Here is a 12,900-nt window from a genome sequence, read left to right as displayed (position 1 = left end):
CAGGGCTGGAGTCGGGGAGTGTGGAAGCCCTGGAGATCAGTCCGTCCATGGCAGGTGTGCTAGTTACTTGCACTAGTGGCAGCTGTGGAGAAGGAGAGGAGTGAATGCCTGTAACATGTACTTTGACATGAACTCGTTGGCGGATGGATGGATGGATGGATGTGGGGGGTTAACGGAAAGGAGGGATCCAGGCTAATTCCCAGGTCCTCCTCCGAATGAGCTGATACTACGAATTCTGACTCACAAAGAGCCAGGAAGCTCTCGTTTCCTTCTGTGCTCCTTTGAGCACTTCTTCACTATGGGGCTGGGCAGGATAGGGCATGTCAGATTCATAAAAAATACAGTATGCACCCTTAAACAGTTGCCTTTATTCAGATCCATTTCTGGATGTAAGGGTAGATACAAACTGAATTTTTTCAGAGTGATTTCCTGGAGTCTGAGTATTAGCCATCAGAGCGGGGGCAGCAGCATTAATACGCTCCGCTTATCAAAGAGTTGAAACTCCTGCGGAGCCGCTTGAGTAGCAAACTGCCATGGGTTCATTACTGAGGTAAAGATGTAAGCAGTCTTAGAAATGGTATCTCATCTACCTGAGCTAGGGCAAGATGATCTGGTTAGACCCTCTCGCCTCTTTGCCTGCCTTGTAACTCGCTGGTGCAAGGTGGGCCAGCAAGTGTGATTTCATGAGGCTTTGCAAATTAAACCCAGGGCAGCCCCATCGTACAGCTTCAGGGGACACCATTTTCATGTGTGTGTCGTGTGACCTCCCAGCACAGCAACATGGCTGGTGCTCACTGGACTTGGGTGACGTGGTGGGCCTGCCCATTCTAGTGCCACTCCCTGTGCTTTGCTGTATCTGCTCCAGGCTGGCTTTTATTCCCTGACTTGATTAATGGTCCCATGAAAACCAGAAACCTGGGAGCCAGCCTTGAGTCCCCCCTTTCCTCACTTCCCTCACCAAGTCTTATTAGTTTTCTCCTTCTAAACTAGACAAGCTGTCTTCTCTCTCTCCTCGCAACTCCCACCCTTGAGCCCTTCCTGCTACTGAACCCAGCCTCCTAACTGATCCCTCAGCTGTCATCCTCCACTCTGCAGCCTGAGTGATTGCTCAGGACATCATTTCCTCGTTAGAGAAAATCCGCAGTGGCTGCTGCCTGCGACTTACAGTCCAAGTTACTTAGCAAGGCTTCTGTTGCCTGCTGTGTAGGACTTTTGTGTCCTAGAAATAGTTTGCTGTATGTACCTACTGCTCTTTATACCATATCCTTTTACTCACTGTATTTGTCTGCCTAGAATGACCTCACCTGGCTCAGCCCCAGTGTGGTCTCCCCAAATTTCCTAATCCTCCAAACTGGCCTAAGAGCCCTTTCTGTGACCCCCATCGAACCGTTTGCAGCATTTGTCATATTATTTTGAAAAGATCTGCTTCTGTGTTGTCTTTTCCCCCAAAACCTTTAAACTCCTGGAGGGCTGGGACCTTTTATTTCCAGTATCTAGGATGATGCCATTTACATAGTAGATGTTCAGTAAATGTTCATTGAAATAAACTGCATAGCGACAGTCCTGTAGATGCACAGGAAAGGTTTCAGAGAATCAGCATTGCATTCGCTGTTATTACCAAGTCTGCCTCTTGAAGCCTTGTAGCATTGTGGATTAAGAATGGCTAACACAAAAGTGGATGGTCTTCCTCCCATAAATCCACATATAAAGCATCAGATTGCTGGTGTCAGTTGCCAAAAATTCGAACCTTAGGAAACAACCCTCTCTCTTTCCTGTGTGCAAATGAGTTTATTTCTTCTATTATTGCTTACTGGTTGATACTCTTAGTAAAAAACAGCATCATTTTGCAGGGCAGGGGTCTAGAGCTGTGCTGTCTACTGTGGTAGCCACTGGCCACATGCAACTCTTTAAGTTTAAATTAATTAAAATGAAATAAAATTTAAAGTTCAGCTTCTCAGCCACTAGTCACGTTTCAAGTGCTCAGTAGCCACATGTGTCTAGTAGCTACCCTATCCACGGATAGCACAGATAGGGAAGAATTCTGTCATCACAGAAATTTCTGTTGACTAGTGTTGATCTGTAGTAATGGATGTTGTAGGTTAAGATTGAAGCATGTTGAAACACAGCTATATTTGCAAAGCAACCGATTTATGGTATATATTGTTGAATTCTGGTACTGACCATAGTCATGGATGGGCCTTTTAAACCACTATTGGGAAATATTTTGCAGTTGAAAGAGGTACCAGTCTGTTACTGGCCTGTCTTCTGATTGCTAGGGTAAAAGGGAGTTTCTAGTGCTGGAAAAGGCCTCAGAGACCATCATCTCTAGTTACTCACTTAAAGCAGAGGAAGCTGGGGCTCCAAAAGATAAAGTGGTCAGCTCCTCAGTGGCAGAGTTCAGGGCTTCTCACTCGCAGTCCACTCTGCTGTTCCGTGGTACTTCTGAAGTTGTGTCCTCTGTGATTGATGCCAACGGGTTAAATAAGATGGCTTAAAAAAAAAGAGTCCTATAATCTCAGAGGGTTGAACAGTTTCATCGTGATAGCAGGTAATGATCACTGAGCCTTGGTGAAATCAATGTTGCTAATAAAAACGAAGTACTCCTAAAGACCCTGTTATTGTTTCTCACTTTCTTACAGATTCTAAGTAAGTCAGTTGTTGCTGAATGCTCCATAATTATGAAAAGAATCTTACTCTTTGCATATGGGAAGATATCCTGTCTTCATTATGACTTTTTCAAGGTTGAATAATCCTGACTGCACCTGGTTTCAGCTAGTAACTTTAAGGGGAATGTAATCTTTGTTTACCATGATCCTTTTTGTGGCAAATGAGGCATAAGCAGTGTCAAATGTGTTGCATGAAATGTGATATTAGTATGACTGTAAAATGAGCTATTTGAATCTTTGAATCCAATATTAGGGTCTTTATTTTTCTTTGCATGGAATTTTGGTTTTTCGTCTCTAACTGTTGTGAGGATGACTTTTAATTTTCTGAGCTACTGTGACTTTTTTCTTTTTTAATCATCCCCACAGTCCTCCCTCCCCTCTCCCCTATCTCCCCCCTCCGCCTCTTTTACCCCAGCTGAAAATTACACAACTCTTGTAAGAATTTTAATCATCTGCAGAAATGAAAATTCTTAGATAGTCTTATTTCTACTAGAACGAGTGACAGAAGGAAGTACTGATGAGCTATCTTGTGAAACTGGAGTAATTGGCCTTGTGAACAGTAGCCTTTGCATGTGCCAGAATTTTCTAAGTGCCTCAGGCAAGTGGCCCTATAGAGCAGCTATGTTCATTACTGCTGTCTAATTATTCATGGAGCCCAGGATTTTGCACAGTGACCATCTCTTAGGTTGACTTTCAAATCTCTGGAGTCCTTTTTTTTTGGCCACGTGGGATTTTAGTTACCGGATCAGGAATCGAACCCAGGCCCTCAGCAGTGAGAGCATGAAGTCCTAACCACTGGGATGCCAGGGAATTCCCTCTGGAGTCCTTTCTTTTTAAAATCAATCAATCAATTAATTAATTTATTTATTTATTTTTGGCTGAGTTGGGTCTTTGTTGCTGCGCGCGGTCTTTCTCTAGTTGCAGTGAATGGCGGCTACTCTTCATTGTGGTGCGCGGGCTTCTCATTGCGGTGGCTTCTCTTGTTGCAGAGCACAGACTCTAGGCATGCAAGCTTTAGTAGTTGTGGCACACGGGCTTCAGTAGTTGTGGCTCGAGGGCTCTAGAGCGCAGGCTCAAAAGAAGGAGCAAATTGAATTGACCTTGTTAAAGTAGTTGTGGTGCCCGGGCTTACTTGCTCCACGGCATGTGGGATCTTCCCGGACCAGGACTCAAACCTGTGTCGCCTGCATTGGCAGGTGGATTCTTAACCACTGCGCCACCAGGGAAGCCCTGGAGTCCTTTCTTGATGGCCATGTTTCATGAACAATGGCTTGATGTCCAGAAAGGCTTGGTTTACCACTTTGTGGTCTACGTTACTTAGGGATCTCAAAAGGATTTGGATACTAGACCCCATTTGTTAAACTGAAATAGGAGAGGGAGGAACATTACAAATGCTACCCAGCCAGATGTCTTCAGTAGTCTGTGAGGTGGAAAGGGTGAAATAGAAGATAATAGTTTAGCCCTATTAGGAGATATTTACTATTATATGGAATAAGATGTGAGATGAATTATGTTTTTCCAAAACACAATTTTACATACAGGAGAATAATGATATACCATACATAGTTATCCTTACACATGAATGTTAATTTTTGTTGGTAAGTACAAGCTAGAAAGGAATTTAGTATTATATTTTCAGAGTTCTCATAAGAGGTTTAAATACGAGATTTGTTGGAAAATAAGTTGCTTTTTTTGTTTCTCTTAATCTGGGTAATCCTGGTTCTAGGGAAAATGTCCTTTTTTTCCTCCTACACTGATCTAGGATGTCTCCCTAGTTTTCGAGGTCTGTCTACATTGAGCCGGGATGTCTCTCTAATTCCCCAGCGGTTTCTACACTGACCTAGGGTGTCTCAGTAGTTATCCGGGTGTTTCTACTCAGGCCTGGGATGTCTCCCTGATAACTGAGGTTTGTCTCCATTTACCTGGGATGTCTCCCTAATTCTAGGGAAAAATGCTTCCACCAAGTTAGAGAATCATTCTGTTCCCTGTCCTCACAGTGGTCACAGGTTTTACTGGTGTGATATTGTCATGGCATAGGTACTGAGTAAAGGAACTAGTTTTTGGGATTGGGCAGCAGATACATTTGCTGTAAGAAATGACTTACCAAAGCATAAATGTGTGGACACTTGCAGTGAGCTTTTACATCGTCCCTTTAATGTGATATAATTGAAAAGTTTATTTTCTCATGGTTTTTCCTTATTCTTGTAGGTGTGGTGTTTCTGTTTGGCAAAGTTTGGATCGAATTCGCCCAAACCCATGTGAGCTGTTGTGTCATGGTGAAAAACATTGAACGAACGCTCTACTTCCTTCCCCGTGAAACGGTAAACCTTAGTAGACAGCTTCTAATTCCAAGTGTATTCTGTCTTCCGCCACCAACCCTGTCCTTTGACAGGGCTGTGGATTATCTACAACCTTTCTTATTGCCTGCCTTGTGACCACTGATTGTCAGCAGCTCCATTAGACATTGGGAGAAGTGGGGTGAAACACTATCTGTTTTTCAACTTGTTAGAAAGTGTAAAAGTGCCTGAGTTTCAGTACATAATGCTGTCTTCCCCCGCCACTCCCCATTTCCATAATTATTGGGGTTGGGAGTTTATGACTCTAAAATATGACATGGCGTTTGGCCCAGTTTTCATGGTTTTGTTATTTCCTCCACAGCCATTTAACAAGGTCAATTCAATTTGCTCCTTCTTTTTATTGGGACTTAACATCCACACTCCCCTCTCAGTCCCAGCCGTTCCCCATCTCAGTTGAACTGTGAAGCGTCTTGGTCAAGATTTACAACACTATTCTCCCATTTTGTAGGATTGATCAACTTTATCTCTGGCTTTTATGATGCCATTGGGAGGACTTGGGTGTTGGATTTAGTACATTTTTGGGTCCATTTGTATCTTTGAACTCACCTTATTCTATTAAATGTTTAAGCACCTGAAGATGAAAGTTGATTTAGGCTTGGGTTTCTGGTGGTTGAAAAGATCTTATGTACAGATACTTTTTCTCCTCCCCTCTCCTCCCCTCTCCTCTCCATGGGAAAGCAGAAAATTGATCTAAATACAGGGAAAGAAAGTGGACCTCCAGTTACAATGAAGGATGTTTATGATGAATTTGACGAGAAAATAGCAGCAAAATGTAAGATTATGAAATTCAAGTCCAAGGTTTGTATTTGGTGATAATTTTTTCAGGTCTATATATTGGTTGTTTGTTAATTGCCTGATTTAGCAAATAGTTATTGCATATCTTCTTTTTGCAAAATGCCTTCTGTGTGGCTATAATTAATTGAATGGAAATTTCATAGCAATGTAAAACCAATATGTTAGATTTATAAAAATATTTATTCTTTCTCTTTAAACTGTGTATAATGTTCATTAATTTGAATAAAAAGATAACATTAGCAAAGTAATTGCTTCCAGTACTTGAAGCATAGCTTGTGTTCTTATTCTGAGATGGAGAAGAAACTGTTCTGATCTTGTTTACGTTGGTTATTGCCAAGTTGTCTTGGTCAGAAGGTTAAATCTTTAAAAAGTCAGGGTCTATGATGCAATTTCTGATAGAACAAAGTTCTTCTATTCATGTGATACATATTGATCAGTTATCTTCATTTTAGTGAGATATTGATGCCTTTGGCCATAGTTGTGGGGCTGTAAGTTCCTCAGCACACTGGCTATATTAACAGTGATTGCAATAAAGGGAGGATTGAGTTGCTGAAGATGAGGCTAACCATCTGAACTATTTGAGCTTTTTGACTTGTGGCTGATGGATCAGGTCTCTAAAATTCTAGAAGCAATGTGGTGCAATGGTGAAGAGCATAGGTGCTCAAGCTAGACTGCTTGTGCTTTAAGTCCTAGCCCTACCACTTCCTGGTCTGTGACCTTGAACAAGTGCTGAGTGACTTCTCTGGGCCTGTTTCTTCACCTGAGAAATGGGGCCTTATTTCAAGAGCTGTTGGAAGGGTTAAGTCAATTAATTGGGATTAGTGATTACAACAATCCTTGGTACATAGCAAGCACTCAGTGCATGTGAGCTATGATTATAATGTTTATTATTAATTTTTCTAGCAAGATGGAGTTGCTTAGTATCAAACAGCAAATAATTTAGTGCATTGACATTGTAAACATTTTTAATGTTTTATTACCTCTCTTGAATGCAAATACTTCTAAGTTCTCTAGTGTCCAAAAGGAGTCTTTTTAACATTTTGTCACTGGCTATTTTAGTCCCGGTTGAGAGGGGGAAAAGGTACTTTTTTGGCTTTATTTACCTTTGTGTTCCATAATGATTAAATACAGAGACATGCGTTGTGTATGTAATGCTTGTCAATTTAATTTGTGAAAAGTTTTTTTATCTTAATGATTTTTAAATACCAACTTACCCAGGCAGTGGAAAAGAGCTATGCTTTTGAGATACCTGATGTTCCAGAGAAATCGGAGTACTTGGAAGTTAGATACTCGGTAAGTCAAACAAAGAAAATGAATGGATTTTGCTTGAAAATGGCATTTTCCTATTTTTGAAATTTCAGCTGGCTTTCAATTAGGAGTATTGGCAGGGCTCTTCAAGCTTACAGTTCATTGAAGTGAACTTATAGTCATGAATAATTAAAATGAATAAAATGAATTTAAATATGTAGACTATAGGTTATACTGCCTTTCTGTGCTTTCAAGTATGCATCTTTACATAAATAAGTTGAAATTGCACAACTGTTTGTCAAGTGGAATGAATGCCACAAGATGGAGTTGGACATCATTAGTCTGTTGAAGTGTCCCTCTCAGCAGTGGAAAGGTGAGAGAAGAGCGTCAGTAGCGTCACTGTAGAGCTGCTCTTGCTCCCGTGACAGACAAGGTCACTGCTGCAGGATGTTAATTAACTGGACCTTAACCTCTCTTTACCTCTCCGTTCTAGTGTTTTGATCTCATGATGTTGGAAAAGGGAAACTTAAGAAATATCTCTGACAGTGGTGATGAAAAGTACCATGGAAGCATTTTTTGTAATTGTCAAAACTTTTATTTAGAAATGAATTTGAAATAACATTTCTTGCATGCCATGTGTAAATTATTAATAAAGTTGTGATGAAATACATTGCTTATGACTTGATAATTTTAGCTGTGGATTTCTAATCTGAGGAATGTATGTAGCATTCAACTGATGCACTAGTAATTATTCCTGGTCTTAAATTGCTCTATAAGCAGCAACTGTTTCAAGCATCAACAGGAAGATGATAACCAGTATCATTATTTTTTGCTCAGATAACGTAGGAAAATTACTGAATTTATTATCGGTTTGTTTAGGCTGTATTCATCAGAGCACACATGGCAATATATATAGAACTTGAGAACATGAATATTTCTTATGAAAAGAAAAATAAAACACTGTCTTCCATAAAAAATTTTCTCCATGGAAGCATTTTGAATGAGTCCTACTCCCTTGCTTTTATTTATTTATTTATTTTGATCTGTGACTTTGTTTTTAATTCTCAAGCCTTATGATCAGATAATTTACAAATTTGTGCTAATGATAAAGCTTCTCTACCTTAAGCCTTCTGAGTTGGCAAAAGCACCATTGCCCATCACACATCTACAGTAGTTCTACCGTTGTGTTTCTGAATACCTGTTTAAAAGACAATCCTGAATTATAACTTAGTCTGACTTTGTAGAGAATTCACAAGCAAGTTTCCTAGCATATCTTGTCACAGTGAATTTTAAAAGCATCTGATCTTAAAGATCATCTATAAAATGTGAGAGGTACTAAATATTCTTTATTTGATGCTATACATAAACCACACTAAAATTCCTTTCATTAAGTAAAACGCAATATTTTAGATGGAGAATTTAAATTAAATTGGCATAGTTAAGACCAAAAAGATACAGTGGACGTTTTCAGTATATCTTCAGCCCTTGCCTTAACAGGCAAACGAACACAACTTGAAACACAGGTGAATCTTGCTGGTCTATGAGACAGTTAAGTGAGCTTCTCAGTATTTAAATATATTAATGTAACCAGTTATAGAAATCTAAATATAAAACCAATCTCCTATAGGGTTTGAGAAGGCATTCACCGTATCACTGAAAAGTTTAACATTCCTTATTCAAGTTTAATCATCTCTTTAGAAGGGGAAAACAGTGATAGTACTTTTTGAACCAGAATTACTATCAAAATTCAAAAAGCTGACTATATTCATTTAGCCACAAGCCAATCTTATTTAAATCAGGACAGAAATATTACCTCAGCCATTCATGATCTGAATTCTAGTGTATGAGATCAATTTAAATATGGTACACATAAAAAGTCATGAGACATTTGTTTCACAATAAATAAGGCAGTGGCCAACGATTACGCATTAGTAGCTTTTTTGAGATAAGCTATCAAGTCTGCCCTTTCTCCCTTCTTAATGCCAGCGAAGAAGATTTTTGTTCCAGGGATGTACTTCTTGGGATTCTCCAAATACTCCCATCAGCGTCTCCTCTCCCCAGGTGATGCCTTTGTTCTTGTTGGCATCTGTGTAAGAGAATCTGAAAGTCTGAGCTGTCTTTCACCCGAACAGACCATGGAGATTTGGCCCAGTCTTGTGCTTGCCTCCCTTTTCCACAGTATGGCACTGGGCACACTTCTGAACACAAATCTTCTTGCCCTTCTCAACATCACCCATTTTTAAATTGTTCTTTCTCCGTGCACGACTAAGAGGTTCCCGCTCGCAAGCCAAATGTCCCGCTCTCTTGCTTTCATTCTTCTAATGGAGTTGTACTTATTTGGCTATTCTTTATCAGTAAGGCATGTACAGCTCTGGACAGAAATCCTCTTTTGCGGGAGCTTCTTGGCCCATTTTTCTTCTAATGGGTGTCATCAAGATGCATTATTTTGTCATTGTGAATTGTTTTTGTTTCCTACTGTGAATTGTTACGGATTTCATTTGTGGCAACTTACATTTCATATATATCAAAGGGGTTTCTTCTGGTGGTTCATAGAGAGACTTTTGTTTATTTCAAATGTAGACTTTGGAAAATGTGAAGTAATAGTTTTAAACAAAAAAAAGAATTTTCTTTTTGTCTTTGCCTTTTTCAGGCTGAAATGCCACAGCTTCCTCAGGATTTGAAAGGAGAAACTTTTTCTCATGTATTTGGGACCAACACATCCAGCTTGGAACTGTTCTTGATGAACAGAAAGATCAAAGGACCTTGTTGGCTCGAAGTAAAAAATCCACGTAAGGGAAAATTTACTTTCAGAATGCTAAGTAAATTGCTGTTAGATGCGGTTTCTAGAAGTTAAAGAATTGGACTCAATTTCAGTGCGACCACTTCCTTTTTAATGTTTGTTTCTTTAAGGTTTTCCTTGAGTGAGTATAGGAAGTACTTTTGAAATCACTCTTTCACCGTGGTGCTTAGCATTTTAGTGGGAGGGAGGCTTTAGCTAGCCTACTCGGGCATTTGGATGCATCCTTCATTGTGTTGCTGTCAGCGTGGACTTCCGACCTGGCTGATGTGGCTCAGCTGTTCTACATAGTGAACTGCTGACTTTTGAAGGAGCAGAACATCACTGCCTGGTGTGGATAGTGCATGTATGGTCTCTTACCTGATGTTTTTCAATACTTGCATTTGTGATACTTTGTTTTGTCTTCATGAATCTCTTAAAACTGTTTTTTTTAAATTAATTAATTAATTTTTTTGTCAGTTCATTGGTTTGTTTATTTATTTATTTTTGGCTGTGTTGGGTCTTCGTTTCTGTGCGAGGGCTTTCTCTAGTTGGGGCAAGCGGGGGCCAGTCTTCATCGCAGTGCACGGGCCTCTCACTATCGTGGCCTCTCCCATTGTGGAGCACAGGCTCCAGACGCTCAGGCTCAGTAGGTGTGGCTCACGGACCTAGTTGCTCCGCGGCATGTGGGATCCTCCCAGACCAGGGCTCGAACCCGTGTCCCCTGCACCGGCAGGCAGACTCTCAACCACTGCGCCACCAGGGAAGTCCCAAAACTGTTTTTTTTTTTTTTTTTGATTCCTCTAAGGCAGTGCTGTGGCTTTTACAAACCTATTTTGGGTCTTGGATTTTTTGGAAAGTCAGATGAAAGCTGTGGACTTTTTTCCTAGGAAAATGAACATATGTATACACACACAAAGGTTTGCATACAGTCCAATAACGTGGTTTATTTTTAGTTAGATGTTAAAATAAGACATTCTTAGTAGAAGGTAGGATTGAAGACCATCTCGGTTAATCACAGATGTCTTAATTATAGTAACTTTTCTTTTTCAGCAAATAGCTATTGATCTGTTGTTTCTATTCTTTTTCAGAGCTCTTGAATCAGCCAATCAGTTGGTGTAAAGTTGAGGCAATGGCCTTGAAACCGGACCTGGTGAACGTAATTAAGGATGTTGGTCCTCCTCCACTTGTGGTCATGTCTTTGAGCATGAAGACAATGCAGAATGCAAAGACACATGAAAATGAGGTAAAGAAATAGGACAGATTTTGTACCAATGCCAGAGGTGCGATACTTCTTGCACTTGTACAGCTTTTCTATAAGGGAAGGTTGTTCTTTTTGGAAGGGAAAGAATACTAATTCACTGCCAAACTCCATTTTGAAGAATGAATTGAATTTGTCTGGTGTTGGAGGTTTTTTTTTTTTTTTAAAGACTTAAATTGCTGGACTTTTTGTTTTTAGAATTTTTTTATTTTGGAGAACTTCAAATGGACATAGAATAATATAATGAACTCCTATATACCCATCACTCATATTCACCGTTTAACAAGATTTTGTCACACTTGTTTATCGCCCCCTTTCTTTTTTTTCCTCCTGAAGTATTTTGAAGTTAATCTCAGACATTGTGTCATTTTACCCCTGTATACTTTGGTTTGCATCTCTTAAAACATGCACACTTTCTTATAGAATACCATTATCACCCCTATTAAATTAACAGTGATTCCTTGATACCAGCTAAAATACCTAGTCCATAGTCACATGACTCTATTTCTCAGAAATGTCTTTTAACAGTTGATTTATTTGAGTCAGGATTTATACAAGATCCACAGACGGTGTTTAACTTTTGTTTCTTGAATCTCTTTTAAATGTGAGCAGCTCCCTCCCACCCCTTCCAGCTTTTTCAGTGACACTGACTTATTGAGGAATCACTGTTAGTGGTCTCAAAGAATGACCCATTTCCTGTATTTGTTTGCTACCTTGTATCATTGGATTTCTTCCTGTATACAAGGGGTTGGCAAACTGTGGCCTGCGGGCAAATCTAGCCCATCACCTGTTTCTGTAAATAACGTTCACTGGAAGACAGCATGTCTGTTCGTTCACATATATCTACAGCTGCTTTTGTACCACGGCAGCAAAGTTAGTAGTCATGACAGAGACTCTGTGACCTGAACGGCTAAAATATTTACTTTTTGGCCCTTTATAGAAAAAAGTATCCACCCCTGCTCATTAGCACTGCTGAATTGATTAGGTTCAGGTTTAACTTTTTTTTTGCCAAAATACCGTGTAGGTGGTACAGTGTATTTCATGTTGGGTCGTATCAGTAGGCAAGTGATGTCTGGTCAAACCACTGTTAGTGGGGCTGTGATGGATTAGTAGGTTCAAGTTTTTTAACCTTGGCAATACTGATGTTTGGGCCGAATGAACTTGTTGTGGGGGCTGTCCTGTGCATTGTGGGATGTTTAACAGTATCCCTGGCCTCCACGCAATGCCACATATCTCCCCTACCACCTACTTCTGACAACCAGAAATGCCTGCAGACATCTGTAAATGTCCCCTGGGGACTGCAGGCAAAATTGTTCCTGGTTGAGAACCACTGATGTAATTTTTGCCTAAATTAGATATTTCATTAGGAGTTGTAAAATGGTCTTCTAATTCCGTCATCCTTTCCATGTTTATTAGTTAAGCATGTGAAATATTAGAATGATTATTAGTTAAATTTTTCTATAGAATTAACTTTTCCCCATCAACCAGTACTATTTGGTTATGCTGCAATACATTATATAGGAAAGAAGAGATAAATGTGTACTTCTTTCTCTTTTGCTGCCAGTTTTCTGAGGAGGAAGTTGGGGACCTACATGATGTGCACTGTTGACACATGATTTGTTTATTTTTCTTGTTACTTATTTTTGCTTCCTCTTTTATGGACTATCATTATAAACTCATGGGCTTTATATATACTTAGTATATTTCAATCTATTGTATTCATTAATTATTCTTGTTATTTTTGCTGCTTAAATTGTCTCTCTTTGGTCGATGGGAGCTTCTTTGTGTTTGCTTCTA

The 12,900-nt window shown here is 39.7% G+C and overlaps 1 protein-coding gene and 1 pseudogene across 2 annotated transcripts in view; one reads left to right on the top strand and one right to left on the bottom strand.

Moving 5' to 3' along the window:
- POLA1 (DNA polymerase alpha 1, catalytic subunit) overlaps positions 1–12,900 on the top strand; it is a 300,188-nt gene that overhangs the window by 21,520 nt on the left and 265,768 nt on the right. For both annotated transcript variants that reach the window (XM_060087247.1, XM_060087248.1), the window contains exons 11-15: positions 4,875–4,987; positions 5,705–5,821; positions 7,037–7,111; positions 9,717–9,855; positions 10,934–11,088. In XM_060087247.1, coding sequence (XP_059943230.1) covers positions 4,875–4,987; positions 5,705–5,821; positions 7,037–7,111; positions 9,717–9,855; positions 10,934–11,088 — 599 coding nt within the window. The remainder of the gene's footprint in view (positions 1–4,874; positions 4,988–5,704; positions 5,822–7,036; positions 7,112–9,716; positions 9,856–10,933; positions 11,089–12,900) is intronic.
- Positions 8,988–9,303, bottom strand: LOC132482661 (cytochrome c-like; annotated as a pseudogene).

Source organism: Mesoplodon densirostris, chromosome X, assembly GCF_025265405.1.
Source record: "Mesoplodon densirostris isolate mMesDen1 chromosome X, mMesDen1 primary haplotype, whole genome shotgun sequence".
Taxonomy (NCBI): Eukaryota; Metazoa; Chordata; class Mammalia; order Artiodactyla; family Ziphiidae; genus Mesoplodon; species Mesoplodon densirostris.
This window is presented reverse-complemented; position numbering and strand designations above follow the sequence as displayed.